Source organism: Amphiprion ocellaris, chromosome 20 (assembly GCF_022539595.1).
Source record: "Amphiprion ocellaris isolate individual 3 ecotype Okinawa chromosome 20, ASM2253959v1, whole genome shotgun sequence".
NCBI lineage: Eukaryota > Metazoa > Chordata > Actinopteri > Pomacentridae > Amphiprion > Amphiprion ocellaris.
Window position 1 is genome coordinate 9,150,945 of NC_072785.1, and position 27,478 is coordinate 9,178,422.

Genomic DNA, 27,478 nt, shown 5'->3' on the forward strand with positions numbered 1-27,478 from the left:
CTTTGAAAGTCTTGGAACTGAGCGTTCAACCCTCCAGCACAAAGGCTAAAGTCCAACCTCCTGAGAAAAACGATCGAGTCGAGACTCAAGTTAAAAAAACTCGAAAATGGCAAAAAAAATAGATGATAAATGCGCAAAAAAAAAAAAAAGTATTGCGCGCAGCTTAGAGGGAACAGTGGTCCCAAAACTGTTGATAAATTATTTCTCAATAAAACCTCATAACCAGTTACATAAGCACACCCTCTTTACTGACCTCTTTACCAATAAACCCCAAGACATACTTTGCCAAAATCCATAATAATCCATAAAATCTTTATTTGCACCAGCCCCATGTGAAAATGACATCAGTCTGTATTTGTAGAGCATCTCATGAATGTAGCAGCACCGTTTAAATGTTTCATAACACAGAATATAAGCAGAGTATATAGGGATACAGACAAACATGGGAAATAAGAAACGTGCTCTTCAATAGTTATTGTCATTATTATTACTAGTAATATTATTTTGTGTCCACTACAACCCATACAATCATCTAGTGTAGTCAAAGAGGAATGTGTGCATGGCGAATCAAATCCAAAACAATCCATGAACCAACGACCACGTCTTGATTGCACTTCATATTATTGACCACTAGATGTCCTACTCGAGCACTGTGTGTCATTGAGGCCTCGAGTAATGAACCATGTTTTGAATGAAGTGTCGAAGCTTCAACAAAGCCTCGATCAGCCATCACTAGTGCTGACCATAGATATATATAGCAGACTAGATCCGCTAGCTCGCTGTCTTCTATGGTCTGACCAATCACTGCTCTCTGGTTCCGCCCTCTGAGAATCTTGTTGTCGTTTGGCTCTACACTTGCTGATGACCACTTCCGGTCAGAAAATAAAAAAAAAAAAAAACTGACCTTTTTTCGTTTCTGTCTCTTACTGATTTTATTTTTTTGTTATTCTAAATATAAAATGAAAATCAAAGCATTTTTAAAATTTCGTACATCCCTTTTTGATCATGGAAAGGAAAAATGCCTTGAATTTCAATTTTAATTTTTGTATTTTAAAACGAAAATCAAATAACCACTCGTATTTTGTTTTTCAATACCCGTTACAGAACGGAAAATCCAATTGCCAGATAAATACACGGACTGCTCACATTAACCCTTAAAGTAATAAGTTGGTCAATAAATGCAGGAGTAAATAAATGGGATATTTTAAACTTATGTGTCAGTTAAATGCTTAAAGTACAAATATCTCCAAATCGTACTTAAGTAGGCTAAAGTACTTGAGTAAATGTACTTCTCGGAGTTGTAAATGGCTCTTAATCTGAAAAAAAACCGTGTCATGTCGTTTTCGTTAGTTGCCACACTGGGAAATGTACGGATCAGATCATTCAAACAGGTTAGATCAGTTTTCCCTGTCACAGATCGAAACCTTCATAATTAAAAATCAGCTGTCAGGTCTGTTGGTTTATGCTGAGCCATAACTTTGACCAAAAAAATGTAATCACGTTGCAGGATCGGAATTTCACAGCTGTGTTTTGATTTCTAGAATCGAAGCAGAGAAGCATAAAGTAGAGATAAAGTTATAGGAGGGTTTTCCCGTAAGTCTAAGGGGAGATATGGGGGAAGCCAAATCCTCCTTCACCCTCCTTTCACTGTGCGGACAGACGCGCCCCCCTGTGCGTAAAAGGGGCAGGACAGACTGAAAGAGCGCGTCCTCTGCTGCTCACCTGAAACAACGCAGACAGACAGACAGACAGACAGGAGGGCAGGTACTCGGAGCCGGAAGAAGCAGCAGGTCGATCTGATCCTCATAGTACTTTGTCCACTGGGTGTTTCTTAGATTCCAAAACTCCGCCGTGCGCTTTTTTCCTACCTCTTTTCTAAAAAAAAAAAAAGAAAACAAAAAACAAAACGCGCTTTATTTCTGAAAGACTCGGTGGGAACATGACGGAACAAGGGAAGAAGCTGATTCTGATCGTGGTGGATATTCTTTGTGTCATTGTTGGTGAGTCGCTTCCCTTGTTCTCTGACAATATGGCTGAAAATATGGTTAATTTCACTCTGTAGCTGATTCAATGTGAAGTTTAACTCGAATAAATCAGTGTAATGACACAAAAAATGCTTTTACGGAGACGTTTCTCAGTGGCACACAGAATTACCTAACAAAACTAGATTTATAGATCCACTCCAGGTAATCCACATGTTGCTTCATGTCTCTGTGCAAGATTGGAACAAGTCACTAACTAGTTATATCTTTTTAAAAAAATCATGTCCCCAGATCTTAAAGTTGACTTGTTCTCTTGCAAAAACATGCAGATTTGGCAGTGATATTAAAGTGTGCAGCACTTTAAACTCCACAAGTCATCACTGGTGCCTATCTTGTTCAAACAAGCCGACCAGAATCTTTCACAACACTGAGTAAGAATGCTGCTGGGACTTTTGCCTGTTTCTCTGGGTGTCACTGACTTCTCCACCTGAATCATTGGGGTTAAGATAGGACACGTGCATTCTTATCTAAGTGCCGATGCCACAAAGTGCAGTTTCCTTCCATGTGTGTGCATCTCAAGGAAAAATGTCCACTCTCTTTGAATACATTCACACTTTTTGTCCTGTTTTTCTTCCTGCACTCAGTGGCCTCTTTTTTTCTTTTTCAATACCTGGGGGTTTGGAGGAAGAGCAAAGATCATTGTTAATGAATCTCCCTCTCTGTGACAGTTTAAATCCTGTTTTGGAAATGCTAGACCAGGTGTGTGTGTGTGTGTGTGTGTGTGTGTGTGTGTGTGTGTGTGCGTGCGTGTGTGTGTGTGTTGAGGGTGGGCTACAAAAACCAACTTGCTGCGACTTGCTCTGCGCTCCGAAGTGGCATCTTCCATCTGTTTGTGTCACACCTTCTGACAAAGTGAGGTTGCAGCAGAGACGATGAAAGACAAGAGGTAGACACTGATGCTGGATTCTCACTTCAGTTGATTTTCTACAGACGCTTGTCAGTGATGAAATGTGGGGTTTAAAGCTCCAAAAGACACTGAAGGTTGCAGCATTTGCCTTTTTTTTGCATCCAGTTGTGAACACATCTGGTGACTGACAGGGAGGAATGATAATGACCGCTCTGCTATCTTCAAGTGTACACCTTGGAGACGTCCACTGGCCATGTCCTTATGCATTTTGTTGAAGAAAAAATTAGAAGAACTAGTAGAATTTCTTATTTATTAGCCGATTTATTGCAAAAAAAATGACTAATTTTCACCCCAGCAGACAGGAGTCATCCCTCCCTCCGAAGATGAATGCAAACATGTAGAAAGAACTGCTGCTGATTCAACATTAAAGCACACATTTGTGAAATCAAAGATGAGGCATCATTTTTCAAGCGATGATTATAAATGACTCACTTTTTCTCAGTTAACAAATCATTTGTCTGACTAATCATCTCGCAATCCGATGTGAAAGTGAGACCTGTGTAAAGTTAGGTGGCAGTCAGTCATCTGGCTTTTTTGGAAGTGAAAGTGTTTGTTTTAAGATCCACCAGCGGTCTTTAGAGGTGTGATAATGATAGAAATCTGTCATGGTGGCTGTAATCTGATATCATTGTTGTAACATTTAGCAAGAAAGATGTACATTCCCTGTAAGTTCAGCTACTGGTAGATGAAATAACCATAACCAAAATCATTATCTGTGCTGAAGGAAACACTTAAACCACAAATATGATTTGTAATTCAAATTGGGGCCGCAGCTGATGCTTATTTTCATTGTTGACTAATCTATTAATCATTTTCTCAATTACCGTACCAGTTGTTTGGTCTACAACATGTGAGAAATGGGTGAAAAATGTCAATCAGTGTTTTCCAAAGCCCAAGATGACATCCTCAAATGTCTTGCTTTGTCCACAACTCAAAGATTGTAAGTTTACTTTCAGAGAGGAGGAAAGAAATCAGAAAAAGGTCACATTTAAGAAGGTTGCTGCAGAGATTTTAGACTTTTTTTCCTTGACAAATGGCTCCAATTCATGGATTAATTTTATAGTCAACAACTAATCGATTAGTTATTGCAGCTCTAATGGAAATGTGATGACCAAATTACAGGTGAAACAATAAGTCATTTAATTAATGAGCTGATTTAAAAGAAAATGAATCAACAGCTGTTTTGAAGATCAATTTGGCTATGTTTATGTCAAGAAAAACTGCTGGTTTCAGCTTCTCAATTGTTAGAATCTGCTGTTTTTCCTTGTAGTTAATTTGGGTTTTTGACTGTTGATTTGACAAAATTAGACTTTATTTGTCTCAGAAAATTGGACTTGGGGAAATCATGCAGGCTATTTTTCATATGATTCAATTAATGCTTAATAATCAGAAAGAAAAAATGTTAATTGCAGTCATAAAACAGGATTTTCGATTCCAAGAGCCCCGACTGAAGTTGTCACACTATTTATTTCATTTGATCAGCTTTCTCAAACTCCAAACAATCAGCTTACTGTATATTCTACACATAGTAAAGCCATAAATTGTCTTGTTTCAGAAGCTTAAACTATCAAATTTGGGATATTTTCACAAGACAAATGAGTAAAATGATTAAATGATAACTAAAATAGCTCTAAATTTAATCAGCAGACTAGTTGATTAGTTGAATAAGTGGTTCAGTTTCGCTAATTGACTCAGAAAATAACACAGCGTCCAAGTCACAGAAAAAAATAGCATATTAATATCAATATGAATCAATATATCTGTACTGTCATTGTGTATGTACACCACAAAGCTGAAAGTGAAATCCTCATCTGTGAGAGAGAGCAGTAAAAAAAGAGCTTATAAATAATGTGTAAAAGATTAAGATGTCATATAAATGTGTTCTCCAGCTTTTCCTACATGATTTATCCTCACATAAAGTTCACGAAAACAGACTTTTACTGCTGGAAAAAACTAACACTTTATCATCTACATGTCTTTTTCTTCTCCGTTGCTGTTTTTCGATTGCGCTACCCCTTCACCCTCACAACAATAAACTCCTGCTGCTCTGTGTGTTCCACTAAACTATCATCAGGTTCGATCCTCCTCAGTTACAGAAGTTGTGCGTCCGTGGAGGTGTGTGTCTGTGAGTGTGTGCGATATGGCAGGAATGTGCTGAATGTCCAGATTGTAACTGATCTGCTGCGTGTTTTATTCCTCCCTCTTCCTCCCTGCAGTCAAACCTCCATCCTGCCAGTATTTGTCACCACTGCACACAGTAGATGGACATATATAACAACATATGCAAGTTGACACAACAGTCGCTTGTGCACACGTACAGAACCAGAAATCGTACAGCGTTTGTTCCATATATGTACATCTCTTTTTGTTTCACTTTCTGCATCTGTTCTTTTATATCTCTGGACTCTGACCTAAATATATATCTACAGTATATTCACGACACTTCCAACAACAAATCAGAGTTTTGCGTATCCTGCCAGAAATAGGTTAACATTTTTGGGAAATTCACTTTGCCAAGAGTTAGACGAGAAGATCGATACGCTGATCACATCTAAATAACAATCTGTAGCCAGCAACCTGTCAGCTGAGTTTATTTTAGCTTAGCAAAGAGCCTGGCAGCCAGAAGGTTTCTTAAGAAAGAGTAATGCTTAAAAGGAATCGTTTGACATTTTGGAAAGATGTTTATTCTAATTCTTGCCAAAAAGTAAATGAGAAAAACGGTACCACTCTCGTATGTGTACGGTGATGCTTAGCAAGACTGGAAATGAAAGGAAACAGCCTGGATTGATGTAAAAATCTGGCCAACATCACCTCTAAAGCTCAGTTAAGATGTTAAATCTCAAACTGTTGCAGAAACAATGGTGGAGAAAGGACATTTTTCTTGGAGAAAAGTGTTTAGGAGAACTAACCACCATTTGCCAAGTTTCATATTTACAGCACAAATACAAGAATAGTGTCACTTTCTCATCTCTTTTCTGTGAAAAACTGAATGAATATATTTACAAAATGTCAAACTGCTTCTTCAAACGTCGCTCTTCTGTTTAGGAAATGTTCTATTTGTTGACCACCAGACCTCAAGTAACCGCCTGAACTCGCTGCTGTCAGCTTTGACGCCGTGTTAATGCTGTTTGTCTCAGTTTTATTGCTGTTAGTGCATAAAGAGACACAGAAGAGCTTCATTCTGTCCAGCTGTCTGTCAGCAAGAGCGAGTCCAGCTGTTGGAGCAGATTTTAGCTCCGTAGAGGTCACTGAGGGTCACAGCTTCACCATCACTCTTTAATGACTGGACATGTCTCTGGTTACTCCTTTTTGTTTTATCTGAAGAAGTGAACCAGCGTTTTTAGAAAAGCAGTTCAGAAACTGTTTTGGGAGCTTGGATGCTTCACTTCCACATAAATTCACACAACTCAGGGTATTGTCATATCAGTATTTAATCAAGAAGCCAATCTGTGGGAGAACACATTAAATATTTAGTGCCAGGCATCAGCAGTGTCCCTGCTTTTAAGCTTTAGGTGTTTTAACCCTGATAATGCCTTTTAACATTAAAAATTTATGATTTATAATCTTATATTTATCATTTTAATTGTCTGAACAAGAAAACATCTAAATACCATATGTTGCATTAATAATAAAGCATTATGAAAGAAGTTTGAATAATTAAATTTACATTTCCAGCTAAAATAGGATGTTACTGTAGAATAAAATTGGGTACGATGGTTAAAAATGTGAGTATGTAGTGCAAAACATTGAAAAATGCTTTATGAAAATGAAGGATAAACATGATCAAATTCTATTTATGTTATTGGTATGATTTTCTTATTTAAGATTATGAAATAAACATTAAAATCCTGTTTAAAATTCTGCATTCGGACATTTTATTGCAGGTATTATATAGTATTGTGTGTCTAACAAGCTGCAGCTTATGATTATTTTCAATACTGATATTTATTTGATTTATTAAAAATTTCTGGGTCCAAAATTTGACAACTTAATGATTGGAACAATACCAAAAAATTAAACCTATTCAATTTCCTGCCATAGAAAACTTGAAAACAGTTAATATTTGTATGACAATGTCCCCCTGAAAACCTTTTTTAATGATTAATCTGCAACATACTGGTTTCAGATTAACTTTCTGTTAATGGACTGCCAGATTATTTGACTAACTGTAGCTCAAAATGACACAGAAATGGTCCAAAATTAACCTCTTGTCTCGGTGAGAACCAACAAAAAAGAAATGAAACTGCACATTGCTTGGGTCTTGTTTAAAGCGCCGTGAGAAGAAGTTTTGTGAGCGAACCGTCATGGAAAAAAGGCGACTGACGGCAGCTGTTGTTGTTTGTCTCTGCAGAATTTTATTTATGTGCCACTTTGACAATTTGCTGACATGTATGAGATCCTCCTCCAACTGTTCCCGACACATAAACACTCACATGCACTTTGTCTGCTTCTGCCAAATACGCGTCAGAGTCGAGTGGGAAGTGTTGACTTGTGCTCCTGACATTCATGTGTGAAAATGGAAGAGAGATTTGGATGTGTGTTAACATACGTTGTACACACACTGGTTTTGTGTTGTGCAACTGAATTTATTGTGGTTTTAGAAGGTCAAATTAGTGCTGTGACGGTTTCATTTGAGAGGGGAAGAATTATTTCAGTTTTTTTCTTTGTGCGTTGTAAAACGAAACCCAAAGAATATCTTTAATTACATTCATGCAGCAACACTCCTTTTGTTTGAGTAGACATTGTGATATTGTGTCCCTCATTACACAACTAATTACTTATAAAATTGGAGCCGTATTACCTCAAAATTGCAGGAGTGTAAAATGAGGGCATGTCTTTTGCAATATCATGCACCTACTGCATGTTTCTAGCAATAATTGTAATAATACAGTTTAAAAATTGTGAGAGCGATCAGCAAACTTCCCTTCAGAGCTTCTTTTTTAAACATCAGCAACCTTTTAGTTGCACCCTATACTGCACTCATGATCTCAAAGCTTCACTACTCTGAAATAAAGGTAGTGTGACCCACTGAATGTAGACTTCAAGTATAAATCTACCATTTCCACTGCACATTTCATGCAGTTTTTTTTTTTACTTCCTCTTCTGCTATCTGCATGTCACCATTTTGAAAATTCCATCCGATATGGGAAACATAGAAATTTTCAAGTTTTGCTGAAGATTTGCACCAACAGAGCTCAACTGCCTGTGTGCAAATGTTCTACCAAAACATTTCACCCGTTGCTGTTTTGCGGAGGCACCGTTGCTGCATCTTGGGCTTAAACGATTGTTATTGGTTACAAACAGATAAAACAATTAAGTGTATTTCCCCCCTATTGCAGAATGATAACGATGTGCTGTCAGACCATTCTCCAGTAGATGCGAAACTATGAAGAATGGTCTGGTTATCATATAGGTAAACAAGAAAAGCACTCACAGTGCACAGTACTCAGCCGAGAATGCTCAGTCGCTGTGTGATTTCCGACAAATGAAATCTTGAAAAAAAAATTGTGGTCCACAAAGGTCGATTTGTAGTAGGATCGCAGCCATGTGATTGTAACTTGTAGTCATAGTTAAAGTGACACCGTGCCGCTATCTCGCAGTAATACATAAATTAACAAATCCATTGATTGAGACTATAAGCCGCATCGCTGCCAAAATCTTATCAATTGGTCCTTGTGTCATTTCTGACCTTCCCTGAAAATTTCATCTAAATCTGTTAATCTGTTTTTGAGTAATGTTGCTAACAGACAAACCAACGCGGATCGTCACGTAACTCTGCCGCTTTCCTTGGCAGAGTGATAAAAACAACAAAGAAACTGAACCATAAACATAATGGAACAACATAGAGCAACCCAGTAAACCTATAACCTTTATTACAACTGACCTGAAACTCTCCTGACACACCTGTTCAGGCCTACAGTAGACATCTATTTAATCAGTATGACTCATTAAATGTTCTTATTCAGTGAATGTTTTTTTGTCGTAACACACACGACATTATACTGATTATTCCAATATGCTGGGGCATATTTTTGGCTATTTTTTTATGTTGCAGCCAACAAATGGGTAGTGTCGGTAGAATTTACACATTATGATACGTAACAGTTCACTTGTAGACGTACTGTATTTCACTAGCTGAGAATTGCTCAGGTGGTTTCGTGGGTTGTCCACTAATTTTAAGGTTGGCGGTTCAGTCCAGGCTCCTCTATGTGCTGGTGTCCAAACTAGGGATGCAAATTTTGAACAATTTTCCAAAAATTGGCAACCGTGCCAATCATAAGTTGATTAATTAGTAACAGGAAACTAACTAAATGGGCATCATTCTGAGTCCTGATATAGTTATTTTGAATGCTACAGTCGATACAGTGTTTAACGGTAAGAGTGTCCACCTGGTGGCAAAATTAGGTACTACAGCTAAAGCGCATACAAGTTATTCTGCCCTGTTAGCATGTTTTTAATATGTTTTTGTTCATTTAATCATCAATTAATCACTAGCATCCCTAAACCAAACTCCAAGTAGCTTCCATTAGTGTGTTTGTGTGAACACTTAGTAGAATGTTTAAGGTATTTACCAGCCTCCAAATGCCTTTTTTGTACAGTAAGTTTGATCAAAGGTCAAAGTCGCACTAATTCATAGTATTAACTCATCCTCCATCTAAGCAGATAAGCACAAAAGAAGGCCATTGTTAAAAAAGATCAGTCAATATAGATGACATCTGGAATGACTGTATCAAGTGTTATATGACGGGATATTACAGGTTTTTATGTACATACAGTGTTTGCTTCATAAACTCATTAGTGCTTCAGTTGATCGGAGCCCATAAAACTGACAATTTGCTGTCGTATATCCAAAAAAAAAAAAAAAAAAGCCTCTTATCACTCATTGTTGTGTAGGAATTTCCCAGGGAAAATCCCCAGCCTCACAGGAAGCAATGCACTTTCTTTTGCAACAACAGTTTTCCTGGATTTAACAGAAGATGAACCTGAGAGAACAAAAACATTTTGAAACTTTATCAGCAAAACCTGTAACAGAAATCTCGGCAGTGTTACTTTCTTGCTGTTCTTTCTGAGGTCATTTCTTGGGAATGCAGTGCCGGAAAAAAAGCACAGCAATGAAGATAAGAAAAGTTGCCAAAATAAAGAAAAGAAGGCTTTTCGTAAGTCAAATATTGGTTTTCTGACCACCTCGGTGTGATGTGCAACACCAGTCACAAATCCCTGTTAACCAACGAGCTGCACAAATCTCGCAGTCCACTGTTGAGATTTGACATACAGGCCTCAGACAAATGTTCACATACATCGCTGTTGCCCGTTTCTGATTCGATTCCCAACAAACGTCCCAGTTGTTCAGTTATTCCTCAAGTCGAGTGGCTCCTGGGGGTCCAACAGTGCCGCCCCCCCCCCACCAGCATGTGCTCATCTTGAGAGCTGAATAACAGGAACACTTCCCCCTTCCTGCTGGGTCAGAGGTCAAGGGGAAGTTGTACTTGTGTCTGATCCCAAATTCCATCGTGTTTATTTTCTCAAAGTGGAATCGGGGGTTTACTCTTGCCAGAGGAGATTATGAAAGCGTAAAACAATACTTTCCCTTCTTCCTTTTTTATCTCTCCCGTGGACGTTTTTGTTACCGAAGACAAAAATTCAGCAGAAAGTCTGTGTGTGCGTCCGTCTTTCTTTGGAAGCGAGGCTGGAGACCAATTATTACATTGTTTGCACATGTAAAGGTTTCTGGAGAAAGTAAAAGTCGAAGGCTACGTGTAAAATGTCAGCAGGATGATGATGATGTTACAGTCCACCAAAGTATTTCTGAGAGTTTCGTCCAGCTGTGCTAAATACTTTACTAGAAGTTATATATACAGTATATATATATATATATATATATATATATATATATATATATATATATATATATATATATATGCCACATTACAAGCCAATACTGTAGTTTAGTGCCACTTCTGGGGATTTTTCCATTAGTTAAAGAAGAAAAAGAAGGATCTGAGGAGGGACAGGGAAAGACAGGAGTAATGAGGAAGGAATAAAAAAAGGAGGGTGAAGGAAGTCTTGTAAAGATTGATAACATTCTCTAAAACTTTCTAGATAAAGTTTTAGAGAATGTTAAGGTTGTTTTGTGAGTTCCTAAACGTTGACATTTTGCACATACAAGACTTTTATTAATCTGAAAACTGCCATTTGAACTAAGTTCCAACCTGCAGATTGCCAGATAGCTGCTGCTGGTAAACCAGTCGCTGCTTAGATGACCTCTAAAGATCGCAACTCGTGGTTTCAGAATGAGTGTGTTTCAATGTGCAGCATCTCCACTGGTTACCTAGCAACCTTACTTTGTACGACTGCATGCAACTTCCTCTAAAACTGCCTTTTTACATTTATGTTTGTGCACATTTCAGACAATAAAGTGTTTTCCAGAGTTGTAAAGATGTCAGTAAGCAGATTTTTTTAATTCTGCAGTCAGTCCATCTCTCGGCTCACTTACAGTCATTAAGTCATCTTTACCCTCAATTTATTTGTCTGAGTTTGCTGGTATTTTTGAATCACATTCAGGACTGTTTTAATTCGCATAAGCCTGAGTGTTATCTTAATTATATCATATCTCCATTCTCTCTTGTAAGTTTCAATGAGACCTCCTGGTTAGATGAATGAAAACAAACCACAACACCAAAAAAAACCAGACATTTCCCCTTAATGTCTCACAGATAGAGGTGTTACTTCTCATTTACTTTTTACTTAAATGCCATACGACCAGAAAACATGTTCTCTAATCTCAATGAGGAAGAGGAACTGCAACTGGTACATTAGAAATAAAGTAGTAATCAAGATTAAATGAATTAATAATGGAATTAAGCTACACTGTTAAAAAAGGAATCCCGTGAAAAAAGCAACAGAAAACATTAGAATACGGTAAGATTCAAAAACTGTTTTCAAAAATTGAGAAAATAAAGGTAAATATCAGTAAAATCTAACATTTTTAGCTGATTTAAATACAGTAAGAGTAATACAGTATAATTTTATGGTTCCACATTGTAAAAACAAAAAAACAGATTACTCTTTGTTAAAATACCGATTTTTGATGTGGACATTATTAATAGTTTTGGCCTGTTTTTTATTTATTTTTTTAACAGCCAGCATGTAAATTAATACTTTTTTGTGATATTATCTACAGATTAACAAAATGGGAAATCTTTAAAATAGCATTAAAAAACATTAATCCTTCATGTAAGGATTGATGTTTTTAAAATAACATTTTTAAATATTATTTTTAAAATAATGATTTTTTTGCTGATTTAAATACAGTAAAATAGTGTAAATTTACACTCAAACACTGCAAAAGAACAAATGATCACTTATAAAAATACAGATTTTTAATGTGGACACTCAAAACAATAACAAGTTAACATGTAAATTTATACTTTTTTCTATGATATTTACTAGTTATCTGTAATTTTACAAAACAGAGAGAAAATCTGTAAAACAGTACATTGTTCTAGATATTCTAAGCTAAAAACTGTTTAAAAACATCTTTTTTACAGTACAAGCTAGGCTAAGCATTGAAAATAAATTGCTTCACACCGGGATTTTTTTGTGTGTGATTATATTTCTTGGCCGTGACTTAGTAAATTTGAAAATAAATATCTCAAAGAAAGATGAGCTTTTTGCTGTTTATTAATTTTATCTTATGAATATTGTTGTTGGAGTATCACCTGGCCTCCTGTCATTCTGAAATAGTGAGTATCGCCGCTCTACAGCATGTTGAACTACTGAACTCAGTTGGGTAAACATATACTCAGTTATTTCCCATCATATCTGTGTCAAAGCGGTGCAGTTGAACTTTTGGTCATTTCCTTCTGGTTTGATCAGAAAACATGCAAACAGCCACATGCGTAAAACATACATTGAATTCTTTAACAAAGTTGTAATCTGCGTTTGATAGAACAACAAAAAGATAGTTGGTGACAAGAACTTAATACCGAAGGAAATGCTGAGATTCATAAAAACAAAGTAGGAAAAATTTAAAATGTACAAAGGAGTGTACGTCTTTTAGGCATCCTTTAATGAGAGATTTTTGGATAAATTTGTGGAACGAATCCATCCTCTCAGCTTGACCCTGCCTCCGGTTTTGGAGGCCGCCCCACCAGCTCAATCCTACAACAACATACCAGACCTTCTGTAATAATAGAGCAGATAAAAACAGCCCGTCCTGCTCAGATAATAGAAACCCTCCATGTTCTCGGCTCCCAGAGACTCTAAGTGCAGGTCTGATACCAAGGGGGGGGACGGACTTCCTCGCTGGTTCTGTGGTTAAATAAGCTCCACGGTGTCTAATGTTTTTGCCCAACTCCATCCATTCACATCCCCACCCTGGTGATGTTCAGCCACTGGAGACTTGTGTCAAACAAGCAGCCTGTTATCTAAATGTTATCCTTGCACTCTGCAGAATAAACACTGGCTGGGCCTGACTTCAAAGAGGAGCTGAGAGCACGCTTGACCTGCTGGAATAATGAACTCTGAGATGTGAGGAGCAAAGAGAGGGCTTCCTTTCATCATGAAATGAATTCCATTTAATGAGGAAACTGCTTGTCATCAAAGATCATTAGCGGCACTTGACAAATATCACATCAGCCATTAGATCTGTTTAAGTCTTCCTGTTAAAAAGTGCTGCACGTTCATCTGTATCTAGTAACATAAAGAACGAGGTGCGGCTGACTGATCCGAGTTTAAAGACGCAGTCAATAGAGAAAATATGTGCTTTTATGTTCTGTCACAATGAAACACAATGCAGTGCTGCTCCAGAATCAGGTTTGGCTGTTCACAATGACGCTTCTTCTTTTGTTTTTAGCAGAAAGACCTCTGGTTTTACGTTGAGTGATTAGCGTGGCTTGTTAGCTGGCAACCTTTAACCGCCAAAAAGTCCACAGTGTGAAAACCAGGCCTTTATTTCTTTTTTTTATGGCAGCAAACACATCATATAACATCTGAATAGCTGTTATAACCTTCCCGACAATTGGAGGATAAATCTGGCCTTGGATCTAAACACCAATGTTCGGCCCTAAATATTTTGTAATACATGGTTCACAGATCCAGTGTTGAAGCTCCTGACTTGCTGGCAGACTCACTTTGGCCGCCCCAGTTAATATCAAACATGTTCGATATTTAAAAGTTAAAATCTGAATCATTAGGACCATCGTGCTACTGCCCGGAGCAGCAAGCAACACTAAAAATAACTAGCACTTGAGGCTAACTTAACTGCATCTTTCTGACCATTTTCTCCACTTGTTTAGCTCGACCACAAAGCATTATTAACTTTACAGCAAGTTGTTGCTCTACAGTCTCCATTTTGTTTACGTCTGCTTCACCATGAGATCACATGAGGCGGTGCTGACTGCTCCCTCTGGTACAGTTATCTTGATTACATCCTGTAGCGTACGATGTGCCGTTATGTTCCAATCCGAGAGTGCGTGCATGTCTGTGATGTTTCTGTTTATGGTAAATGATGCAACTGGATTTCAAAATTTGTTAGTCTGAGCCCGGCATTAGACTGATCTAGACACTTTATGGCTGAGTACAGAAACTTAATCCTCCCTTTCGGCAGCAATGTTTTGGTAATGTTACTGCTTCACATATATACAAACTCCCCACAAAGCCATGTTCCTTAATGCCCAGTTTCATGAATATCACTCCACCTCAAGTTAAAGCGTCTCTTGTCAGTTAACCACGTTATCATGTGGATGAACGAATGCTCGACTCGAAGAATCCGAACTGAATCAGGAATTTTCGTCTGCTGCTTCAAAGCATCGACTTTATATCATTCAAAATTCCTTTTAAAAAAATTCCATTAATTTGCTGCAAGTGTTTTTTCTGTTTAGTAAACTCAGAACATGATGCAGAAAACACCACAAAATGGAACCAGGATCAATAAAAAGTGTAAAAACTGAGCTTTTTCTTAAACAAACATTAGGAATACATCCTCAGCTGAGATAATCAGATTTTGTTCAATTGTATTTTATGGACAGCTAAAAGTTTATACTTACATGTAATATATTGTTATCCCTCTTTTAGGGCTGGGCGATAAATCGATTTTATCGATTAATTCGACTTTGTACTTAATGTGGATTTGTTTTAATGAAAATCGATTTTCTCATCAACATCTGCCACCAACGCCTTCCCGCTGGGCTCCCGTAGTTCAGAGTGCCCCCCCCTCCCCCCTGCGCTTGATACACAAACAACATGGCGGCGAGCGGTGCAGCTCTAAAGGCGCGTGTCCACTAGATGCGATTTTCCCGCACGGCAACGCACCGCATCTGAAAATCACACGGACGGCGGTCACTACCGGACCACAACATGGTCACATGACAGCGCTGAGCAACAGCAGGCCGCTACGTGGTCACATGACCGAGCTTTCAGCTGGACAGTCCTGCAGACAAGTCGGATAAACACAGCGGGTCGGCCGCAAACTTTCCCTTTTATTTCAAAAAACACGTCAGCGAAAAGTATTTCTGAAAGCATTTGAAGCGAGGAATAATCTGTGCAGCAGCTGAATCTGTCCTTGTTTTAGGTCACTGACGCCTAGTTTAGAAGTTTGAGGACAGTTTCGCGATGCATGGAATCTCCGCACGCCGCATCAATTTGCATAAAGTATAAGTCAGTCTACTTTATGCAAATTAGCTGCAGCCTTCTCCGGGTAAACACACCGGATCACAGCTGGAAACACACCGCAACCGGACCAGCATGCCACATGCCATCTCATAACCTCTGTCCGGTGGCATGTGTTGACAGCTACGTACCAAGTCTCTGGGCTGACCCCTGGTGTATTTATCAAGGAAGTACAAACAATCACCTCTGTTGCTCGTGTTCTGCTCTACACAATGTAGAAATGGTCGGACAAAAGTTCTATACTGGAGAGGATCCCCATCAAAATATGGAATGATCTCTCGGTGGCAGTAGATGAGAAGTTTGTTGCTCCACTAGCAATGCTGTTGTTTCATTTTGTCTTTGTAATAAGTTGCATACAGTTGAACTTTCATCATTGTTTTGAATAATAATACTGGTTGGATTGGTTGACCGCTCAGGAGGGTCCACAGGAAGTTTGCTCAAGGGTTTTCTGTATTGTACTTTCAATTTATTGTCCTGTTCTGTATCCCAATATACATGCTGTTGGTATTGTTCTTGCCAAGGTGGTTGTTGAATGGGTGGTTGCTGAATGGATGGTTACTGAATGGGTGGTTGCCATGGTGACGATTGCTGATGCAAAAATGGTTGTGATTCAGGTAGTTGTGATAGAGATGGCTGGTAATCCTTGGCATGAGGATTGAGTGGCCTGAAGGTTCCTTTGGCCTTGTTCCTGTTCTATAAAATGAGTCCATTCCATCTGAGTGTGTGGTTGATGGAGCTTGGTGACTGGGGGGTTTTAGTACTGCTACCTTAGCCTCAGCAGCAGCCAGCTGTGTCACCCATATAACACACACCTCAGTTCACAAATAGAACACGTCACAATTATTTCAGTTCGAGTTCAGTTCGTTACCAATGCATTGGATTTGTCTCTTTCCTTTTATTTAGGGAAAACTGCCCTGTGTGTGCACACAATTGTTTATAGTTAATTATGACCATGTATTGTGTTGATAGCGCAACATACCTGTTGTCCATACGCTGTATGTGCCGACTGTCCGTGTCCAAACCAGCGCTTACCGTCGTCCAAACGATGCGTGCGGGCGCTTGTCTGAAGTAAACAGCAGGCCGAGCAGCGTCGTCCTCACATCCCGCTACACAACGCGGCTCCGGATTGCTCCGATCCAGCGATGTCCTCAGTGATCAGCAGTTGTTCAATAGGACAACAAATCCAGCGATGTCCTCAGCGATCAGCAGTTGTTCAATAGGACAATAAATCCAGCGATGTCCTCAGCGATCAGCAGTTGTTCAATAGGACAACAAATCCAGCGATGTCCTCAGCGATCGGCAGTTTCTGGAGCCTGAAACGTCCAACGTCGATCCTCTTCTTGGCTTTCAAATTAATAGTTCATATTCTCAACAATAAGCCAGTTTTCGACTTTTGTAACGCGTACGGCTTGAAATTAAAACAGTGTCTCTGCTCGTTTTTACTGATGTTTCATTTGTTGACGGCATTGCAGGTAAGTTATCATTCAGTCAACATTAAGTCTCCAATAAACCAATATTATACAACCTGACAACATTCACCTGCTTGACACGGCGTTTGAGCACGGTCGAAAACTGTTTGGCTTCAATCTCCAAACTGCACACCTGCATTCATTCATTCATTAGTCATTATATATGCAGTCTACTCCCTACGGTGGACAACCCCGTGGCTCCTAAAGCCACACCCACACAGTCATACCGACACTAACAACAATCAAAACAAAGAAATCATATTTTGGCTCCAACAGGGGGATTAATCATCATTTGCATCATTTAATTAAAAAAAACAAAAAAACCCTTAAACCTATATAGTTTACATCCATATTTGCTTGGTGGCATTCTTTTACTCCATGTTCAGCATGAAAACAGCAGGAAAATTGAAAAACATTAGCACACATGAAAATGAAGATTCACTCATCGAAACATAAATGTTCAAAAACCCCACAGTCTACATTTTAAAGCAGTCTATAAACATATCTACAATGAAATTTATCTTAATGGCGCACTTATAACTTTTAACCGTGTGAGTAAGCATCATTTAAAACCATGGAGCTTCATTTTAATCAGAAGTGATCAGAAAAAGTTGTGCAGAGTGAAATACTGACATGTATACTATAATGTGCACACATTATCACAAAAACTGCCTAACAATTAAGCATTAGTGTGAGATCAAAAATATACATTGCCTTTAAAAAATAATTCACTCCCTGTGTAAGTTTTATTATTTTGTGGCATTTCAACATTGAATTGTTTTCAATAAAATTAGTGTTTATAGCAAAAATTTACCAAAAAGACTCTTTCATGTCTGAGTGAAAACACATTTTTACAAAGTGGTGTCTATTAATTAAAAATATAAACGTAAAATAAGTGACTGCATTCACCCCCTTCCAGTCGGGTTTTAGTAAATGCGCCTCAATTACAACATTGAGCCTGTGTGGATAGGTCTTAATCAGCCTTGCACATCTGGACAAAATAAGCAATTTCCCCTTGGGAATCAATAAAGTATTTCTGATTCTGACACTGAAATTTTACCTCATTTTTCTTTTCAAAGCTGCTCAAACTCTGTCAAGTTACACAGGGATCATGAGTAAACATCCCTTTTCAAGTCTGCTCAGTTTTTTGATCTGCTCTTGGCAGATTTTATGTGATTTATTGGCAATATTCCTTCCATTTCCTAATAATGAATTTAACTGTACTCCCAAAGATATTCAGGAACTTGGAAATTTTCTTACATCCATCCCTTGATTTATGCTTTTCAAAAACCTTTCCACTGAGTTGCTTGAAGTGTGTTTTGTCTTCATAGTTAAGTTATAACCAGGAGTACTGATTCACCAGTGACTGGACCTTCCCGATGCAGGTGTCTTTATACTAAAATCACTTCAGACACATTCACTGCCCTCAAACGATCTCAATTCAGCTAACTGCGTGACGTCTAGCACCAACTGGCTGCACCTGTGTTGAATTAGGTGAGTCACTGTAAAGAAGTGAATACTTAAACAGTCACCTATTTTACATTATGTATTTTGAATTAACGGAATTTACTTTGTAGAAATCTGTCTTCACTTTGACCAGAAAGAATCTTTTTTTTTTTTGGAAATTCATCAAAAAAGGCAAAGACTTTTTTTATTTCCACTGTATACGTGACATATTCTTAGAAAATGTGGAATGCTGCTTTTTCTTGTGTTCTTTTATCGCCACACAGTTTTTTTCTTGTGCATAGCAGAGGAGAGGAAACAGCGGCTGTAAATGATCACACCTGACTCTCTGCCGCAGTGATCTCACACTTAATTTACGCTCTTAACCACAAGACATCCACACATGTTCACATGACATCAGTGTCCCAAAAATCACCTGTGTGGAACCTGTTTTTCTTTCTGTGTTTTCCCGTCTTCTCGTGCTTTCGTTCGGTTCTGCTCGTCACACTCTGGAGGAAGGAAGCAATCTGCTTTTTGGAGAGCAGCTCTTGTGCCATTACACCAATAAATATACAGCTCCTGCTTGAGAAAACAAACTCCATCCATTCCTCGCTGTTAGTGGCTTCAGTGAGTTCAGCAGGAAGCTCTTGAAAACAGGAAAACTATTTAAGGGTCGGAGTGTAGAAAGTTTCTGACATTCGGCCCGCAGATTGAACTATTTTCCTGCTCAGATTTAAGAGACAGCTTTATGTCGTCCTGATGCTGACTCTTTTGTTTGCACAGCGAGAAACTGTCCAAAATTTTTACTGTCTCTCACTTTCACTTCACCGCCTGTCTTTCAGAAAAAACACAAACCAGTTCTCATTACAGCCCCACAAACACGAGCATTTGTTAAAACGCCTGCATGTTAAAAACCTGCTTTTATCTGTCAGGAGTGTGCGTATGAGCATGTTTGCATGAGTCCGGGTCCACTCTTCAGCTCCCAGGACCTTCAAAGTGCAAACGGTGCCCCGATGTCAAAGGTCACGGTTGTGGTGTCCCGTGCGTTGCCATGGTGACAGGCAGTTCCTCTATAGAGAGCGAACGTGACCTGAAGGGGTGAAGCTGTTGCCGCTGATGACAAATTCATTCACTGTGCAGAGGCTGAAGCCAAAAGACGAGTCCGTCAGTGTGTTTTTAGCTGTTTCCTGAGCCGCAGATCATTGTGCTGTGGTTTACTTCAAGATCAGGAACAATACAATGTGGTTGCTAAAGGCTGCAGTGTTACTGTTTCAGCCCAGAGTGTTCTGTTTAAATGGAAAAACAATCTCTTGTAACATACATCACCTCCACACAATTCCTAACCGCAGTTCTTGTTTAAGTGCTGTTTTTTGCATCCATTTATTTTGGGTTGTTTTTTCAGTACAAACCTCAGTTGTATTGTCTAGTCAGTAGTATCGTATCTGCAGTATGTTTTGTTGTTTGTCGTGTGGACGGCAGCATATCTCAAAAACTAAACAAAATTTTAATCTGGTGGAAAAAGTGATTTGCTTTTGGTGCAGATTGAGAACAAAAGGCTGCAAAAAATACAGTTTTTGCTGTTAATTTTTACTCTTCAGCTGATTAGTTTGTAATTCAACCCCTTAACATGAACCCTTTTAAATGGAATTTTAACATTTTGCACACCAAAAATCTAAAGCTTATAGCGAAAAAATGCATGCATTAAGACTTCATTTAGTTTCAGATAATGTGCTTGTTTAGCAGTGTGGCTACAACTAGCTCTAACAAGTCTCTGGCAACCTGCTGGCTGTCAGGAAGGTTTGACTAGCATTGACTTGTAATATTCAAATTTCATTCTGTCTGTGCTCATGAAATCAACACACCGTCCTCTCTTCTTCTGTTTTTTTTCCTGCAGCGGCTCTGCCCTCAGGCATCCTCACGCTGATGTTCAGTCCTTACCAGAGAGGAATCTACTGCGATGACAAGACCATCAGCTACCCCTACAGGAGAGACACCATCTCCCACGGAGCCATGGCTGCCGTCACCATCACCTGCTCCATAGTCATTGTGAGTCCTGAAGTCTTGCCTGTCTGAGCCCATAAAGAAAAACGTGAAGATTCCTGTTGATTAAATCGTTTCCCTTCACTCCTCAGATCACTACAGGAGAGGCTTATCTGGTCCACACCAAACGTCTGCACTCCAACTCCCACTTCAACCAGTACCTGTCGGCTCTCTACAAGGTGGTGGGGACCTACATGTTTGGAGGAGCCGTCAGCCAATCGCTGACCGACCTGGCAAAGTTCACCATAGGTCGCCCTCGTCCGAACTTCTTATCCGTGTGCGCTCCGGTCAGCTGTACCGGATACATGCTGCAGATCAACTGTACCGGAAACCCACGCAATGTGACTGAATCCAGGTGGGCTGACAACGCTGCACCTCCATCACCACTATAGACAGAGTAAAGGGGGAATGGGCTGACAAATGTTGCCATGAAGACCTAATATTTATCAACTAACTTCATATAAAGTGTCAAATCAAATCATAGGTACACTCATATTATAACTAGTTATCATTTAAAATCTTCCAAAGTTGCTCTTTTAATACCAGATTTACCAGATAAGTTTGACTTAAAAAAAAAATGTACACATTTTGTGGAAAATATATTTAGAATAGTAACTAATGTTTTTTCTAATCATTTAATTCCTATAAAAGTGATAAAATATGGAAAAAATTAAGTTTTGTAAACCCCTTGACATTTACCAACTGCTATTTTATAACTATTACATCAAATTATGTAAGATTTTCTCATTTAAAAGGCTGTCGTCTGCAAATATTCTGCATTTTTCTTTAATATAAAACTGAAATAACCAGTCATTTTCTAAAAAATCCTTTCCACCATGCATGAATGAGGATAAATGCGTTCTATTAAGTTTGGACGAGTAAAAATGTAAACCAAATCCTCTGGGGAAAAAAGGATGATAATTGGTATCACATCAAAAATTCTTATTAGTATCAATTAGATTTTGGTGTATTTATGTAGCTGGGTTAACATGTACAGAGTGCATCTAATTGCAGGTTTACAAACTCACAAATGTGTCGGACTCAAATCCTTACACATATATACTAACCCTTATATCGTATTTATTGAAAACTAAACTTTTTTTCTGCATTAATGCTGCTGTTTTGCTCCTCAGGTTATCCTTCTACTCCGGCCACTCGTCCTTCGGGATGTACTGCATGCTCTTTCTGTCGGTGAGTGCGTCTTCGTTGCGTGAGATTTTCCGCAGCTCTGAAATGACTGTTTACCAAAAACACACAGGAGTGAGCAAAAACAGGAGAAGGTGGTCAACGCGGACACACGGCTCCGGTTTAAAAACACCATTGTTGTAATACTACACACTGTACAATGGCCGGAAGGTGACAGATTTAATGTTAGAGTTTTCAGGAGTGAAATACCAAAAGACTGGTTGAGCTGCTGATGTGTTTATTACATGAACTTCTGCCACAGGAGGGAAGGATTCTGCATTAAAACAAGACTGTTTGCACTTAGTATAGTTTCTATGTTGTAGTTAAAATGAATGAAAGTGATGGTGATAAGAATATAATAGGGGTATTTGTCAATATGTGTGTATTTCACTGTGTTTAAGGACATTTTAGAATTATGCAGAAAAGAGGCTAAGAGATTATTTTTCTGCCATTTTTTTTTCAAAAACAAATTGAGATTGTTTTCTCCTAACTAGATCCTTGCTTGTGTTGTATCTACACTCAGATGTACGCCGATGTGGATAAAAGTGTCTAAATGAAATAGAATTGTAAATTGTAAGAAAGAACAAAACCCTGAGAAAAATAATTTAAAACCTAATTTTTAAAACCCTTTTAGACTAATTCTAGTGTCACATTGAAGTGAGATGTTCATATATCAACAACTGGAAGTAACAAATAATAGAACAAATCTGAGGTATATTGCATGTTTATGTGAGTTAAGATTCCTGAAGACTAAAAGCATATGTTTAAGTGGCATTTTACAAATCCAGTTGTTGTTTTTTTTTTATTTTGATCCACCAGTTGATTTAAAACTCTCTACATGTGTGTGTGTGCAGCTCTACATTCAGGCCAGAATGCAGGGAAAGTGGACGAGGCTGGTCCGACCCACCATCCAGTTCTTCCTGATGGCGTTTGCTGTGTATGTTGCCTACACGAGAGTCTCTGACTACAAACATCACTACAGTGACGTCCTGGTTGGACTGCTGCAGGGAGCTCTCATCGCCGTGCTCACGGTGAGTTAATTCAAGTCGCACTGGTTTGGAAAACACAGATTTTTAAATATAAAATCAGTTTTAAACAATATATTAGTTTTGGTGAACTTGTGATGCATTTAGGTAATTTTTTTGTCACATTTCTAAGTTCAGGTTAATCATCAGGAAGTCGCCACCCTGGAATAAACCTGTTTGAAACTAGGGTGTTTTCCAGTACTCATACTACTGTACTATAGTAGACCAGTAAAACAATTGAGTCTGTGCCAGTACACTCTGTAGTATGCCAAATGCACTATGCCAAAAGTACCTGGATGTCCTACTACACCTGGCTGCATTTTGCACAATGCAAGCCTGCATGTTTTTCAACCAGGCTGACCCACAATCCTTTGCATAGTGGAAGAGGTCATGGTGTCCTACACAAGCATAAACAAGCTATAGGTGCCAGCAGTGCACAGACAGACGCACTATAGACTGAGACAGCTGTATGAACAAGACTTAAGGTGCAATATTATAACAAAGTAGTCATGCAATAGTGCGTACTTTCCAAGGGCAGCGGTGTAATTCCATATAAAATGAACCAAATCTGAAAAACATTTCCACAGAATCGGCTGATTTTATATGTACAGTAACTTTAAATATTCTTACTAAAGCTCTGCAAAATGTTACCTTCATAGAATGAATATTTTCCAAGTTACAGGCTCTTGATGTCCATTCACACTATTGTGTTGCTTTTTCCCAGTATTTTTGAGCCATAACTTGATAAGTTTAGGAGATAGAAGATACGCCTGGTACAAAATTTAAACAAAAATATGACCTTTTATATGCTAAAACTTGTGTTGACTAACCACTTATCCCACACATCAAAGTTCACCCAAAATGAACTTTTAATAGTTTTCTCTATGGAACTATTGACACTATGATATATCCGATGATACTGATGCTTAAAATTGGTTATTGAAAAAAATCATTCTGCACAAAAACAAGAGTTTGGCTTTAGATTGTGACATGAGGAGGGGATGTAAGATTGGTTTGGTTCAGGTTTTTAACAGAGCTAGAATTAGTTTTTCATCTCTTAAAAATTTGATATGGGTCTCTCCTTTATGTATAAAAGGGCTCAAAAATATCTGAAAAAAAGTGATTTTAAAAGGCACAAAATTTTAGCCCATTCATGTCATTTTGTAATTGGCTGGTAATTTTGAAAAGTATAAAGAAAAATGTGAGATTAGGAACGTAGGCTTCGTATTTGGGAGCTCCATTTGAGATGTGGAAAACTCAAAAATAGTGTTGAAATTATTGGTAAATGTATGTATTAACCTCCAACCTGTTTAGCCTCGGGAGTTTCTGTGTAATTGCATTATTTACATCCTGCAGCTACATTTTTTTTTTTTTTTTACAGAGTCTAATTCCTGTATTTAGCGGTGACTCATAACCAGCTTATTATAAAGGTTGTGTGGATATTCCATTAAATGCTATCTGGCATAGTATCATACACATTCTTGAAGGAATGGGCTGCAGAGGTGACAAAAGATGGCAGAATGTGTCGGCAACATTTGGAAGAGGCTGTAATTGGTCTGACCTTTAAGGTGTTATTTGTGTGTGTGAATCTGCATTGGATAGTGTCAACAATTAATAACAAGTTTCACAAAGGTTTTATTTAATTACAAGCCTGCTATACTCAGTGAAGTTATAGCAGTGTTATTTTATGGCAAAAATGCAAATTTAAATGTTTATGAAGTAGCATTAAAAGTGTATTTTTATCACTTGAAATGCCTTGATTTGAAATTGTCGCTTTTTTCCCTCTTCCGGTGGTGATTTCTGACAAACTGCCAATTTAACTCTTTCTTAAGTAGCATTAAAATCCTATTCTTATCATTTTAAATGCCCTGATTTGAAATTCTCCCTTCTTTTTTTTGTCCTGGTAGTAATGTCTGGCAAAACTGCAAATTTAACTGTTTTTTTAAGTAACATTAAACACTTATTTTTATGACATTAAATGCCCTGATTTGAAATCCTCAGTTCTTTTTGCTCCTGGTGGTGATTTCTGGCAAAACTGCAAATTTCAGTGTTTCTTACATAGCATTAACAGCTTATTTTTTATTACTTTAGATGCCCTGATTTGAAAGTCTCCTTTTTTTTCTTTGCACCTGGTGGTGATTTCTGACAAAACTGCAAATGTAACTGTTTAAGTAGCATTAAATGCTTATTTTTATTACTTTAAATGTCCTGATTTGAAATTCTCAATTCTTTTCGCTCCCAGTTGTGATTTCTGGCAAAACTGTAAAAGCAAGTGTTTCTCATGCAGCATTAACAGCTTATTTTTATCACTTGAAATTTGAAATCCTCACTTCTTTTTGCTCTTCCAGGTCCGATACGTGTCTGATTTCTTCAAGCAGCGTCCTCCACGCTGCACGCGACCCGACGCGGCAGAGATCGAACACCTTGAATGCAAACCGAGGCCGCAGCCTTCAGACTCACGGCAGGAAAACCACTACAACTGCTCTGGAACTGTATGAGCTCCTCACCACAGCTACTCTCACTAACCCGGGCTGACAGTCTCTTAACAGCAGCTCCGTTACCAAAGGACTTGTACAGTACAAAAAAAAAAGAAAAAAGAAAACACAGCGCAGTCCACAACTATTTTACAACTATGAAAACTTGGGATTCCCAAAACCTGTTGGAACAGAAGCCCGACCGCCTGCATGTCTTTCAGTTTGGGTGTGTGTGTTGCAAAAATATGCCTGATTTATGGTGGGGTGTTTTTTTTGTTTGTTTTTTTTTTTTGTACGTGTGTGTTGGTATGTGCAATGATTCTAACAATGTCTTTTTCTTAATTGTCTCCTGCCAGACGAGTAAAACAGATTTGTGTGGGATGATTCATGCTGTGAGTTGAGCTGAAAAGTGACTGACTGCTAAAGAAATCTGTCAAATTTCAAAAAACCCAATCTGAGAGACAAAAACTTTCCACTTCGTTACAGTCCGATAAGACTGTTGCTATGTTATCTACACTGGAGCTAGATTGTATCTGCCTGTCCCTGACACTTACTTGTCACGTTTTCTCTGCAGATATCTGTATTTTACTGTCTTCAGAAGAAGTGTAACGACAAACTCCTTCCACTGATATTTAGTATACTTACATGATAATGTATAGTGCTAACATTTTTATTTTGTTAATAACTACTTTATCTAATAAATTGTGTAGCTTTTTAAGAATTTATTACCACTGATTTGCTGTGACATTACAGTGAAAGCTTCTGCGCTGGCGACATTTTTCCGCCTGTTTTTATTTTGTCGAGACAAACTTTACCTTTTAAAGATTGGAACAGGACAAATAGAGACATTACTGGGACAAAGTCATCCCATAAACTCAGTATTTTCAGTTTCCTTGCACCTCCAATGCTTCTGGAACCATTTCAAGTCGAACACAAAGTAAATACACCTTCATGAACCTCTTCCTTCCTTTATTATAACACTGTGTAATCCATTGTGAAACTGTACAGAATGTAATCATTTTTTTCCTTCTGTCAGTTGTTTTTTTTGTTAGCAGTTTTTCCATAAATATTAGCCAGCATGCTCGGCGTCTGTGTTCTTACTTCAAGAAATGTGAAGGAATCATTTGCTGTGACTGTTGGGAAGGGAATGCTTTAGATTTTTTTGTATTCATGGAGCTATTCTCTGCTGTGTTCTTATTGAAAACAGTACAACACGGCGACGTAGGGTTCAAGTCTGAACCTGCTGCTGACGGTTGTGGGATTCCTCACTGCCAGAGGAATGGGGCTGTTGGCCGACATGACAAGTGTTTATCACAAAAGGTGGGAAGGTAAGTATTATCCTCATTACAGAAGGAATGTTATTACAGAGTCACACCAAGCTCTACTGAAAATAAGGTCATCTGACTCAAATTACAAAACAGGTCTCAGTTACCTTTACTGACAGGTTGTCTTTCAGATAGTCCTCATTTTCTGAGGTTTCAAATCTTTTTCTAGAGAAGCAACGTTGTGACTCTGGACAGTCTGCAGAACATGTTATTGTTAGGCAGATCAGTTGAGCGGATAGTCACTCTGCTACAAGTCCAAAAAGACTAAATCTAGAGATGGAGTCCATGGAAGCCAGTCCAGAGACTTACTTTGCGGTTAATTTCAGGGTTTGTACACATGTACATGGGAGTTTTTTCAATCTTTTCACTCTTTCATCCACATGCAAACCCAGTTTTAGGTCACTGAAAATTGACCTTTTGGAAAACTTTCAAGTGAAGTTTCAGAAACTCAGTTTGTGGTGTACACTATAAAGACTGGGTTTTTGGTTTGCGATGTAATCTTTCATTTACATGAGGAGATTTGGATGTAGTGGTGGACTTGGTCAAAATAATGCCAGTGCTAAACTTGCTAACAGGACTTTTCACGTCATAGAGTTACTCTTGCACTTTATTGAGGAACCGAGGTTTCAGAATCAGTCTGCACATGTTTTCCCCCTTCTTTTGATGTGCTATTGTTGATAGCCTTCTGAAAAAAGAACAGTCCTGGAACTTTTCGATCAAACCCATCAGCAACAACATTGAAAACACTGACAGCTGAAGTGAATAGCATTGATAATTTGTGGAATTTCAATGTTCTGCTGGGAAACCTTGGGCCATGGCATTTATGTGGATGTCACTTTTACACATACCACCCACTTAAACATTGTTCAACACCAAGCACACCCCTGATGGCACTAACC

General features: G+C 38.3%; 1 protein-coding gene across 1 annotated transcript; it reads left to right on the plus strand.

The window, feature by feature from the left end:
- Nucleotides 1-1,730: 1,730 nt before the first annotated feature.
- Nucleotides 1,731-26,333, plus strand: plpp2a (phospholipid phosphatase 2a). The gene is made up of 6 exons (XM_023268995.3): nt 1,731-2,000; nt 20,425-20,576; nt 20,663-20,925; nt 21,704-21,761; nt 22,610-22,786; nt 25,129-26,333. Exons 1-6 carry the CDS (start codon nt 1,940-1,942, stop codon nt 25,276-25,278), a joined length of 861 nt encoding a protein of 286 aa, XP_023124763.1. The 5' UTR covers nt 1,731-1,939; the 3' UTR covers nt 25,279-26,333.
- The last annotated feature ends 1,145 nt before the right edge of the window (nt 26,334-27,478 follow it).

What these genes read in the sequence shown, in the direction of transcription:
- plpp2a (XM_023268995.3), top strand. Translation starts at nt 1,940, where the DNA reads ATGACGGAACAAGGGAAGAAGCTGATTCTGATCGTGGTGGATATTCTT. An exon ending in TCACCTGCTCCATAGTCATT is followed by an intron (nt 20,577 to 20,662) that starts GTGAGTCCTGAA and finishes TTCACTCCTCAG; the next exon opens with ATCACTACAGGAGAGGCTTA. An exon ending in CTCTCATCGCCGTGCTCACG is followed by an intron (nt 22,787 to 25,128) that starts GTGAGTTAATTC and finishes TTGCTCTTCCAG; the next exon opens with GTCCGATACGTGTCTGATTT.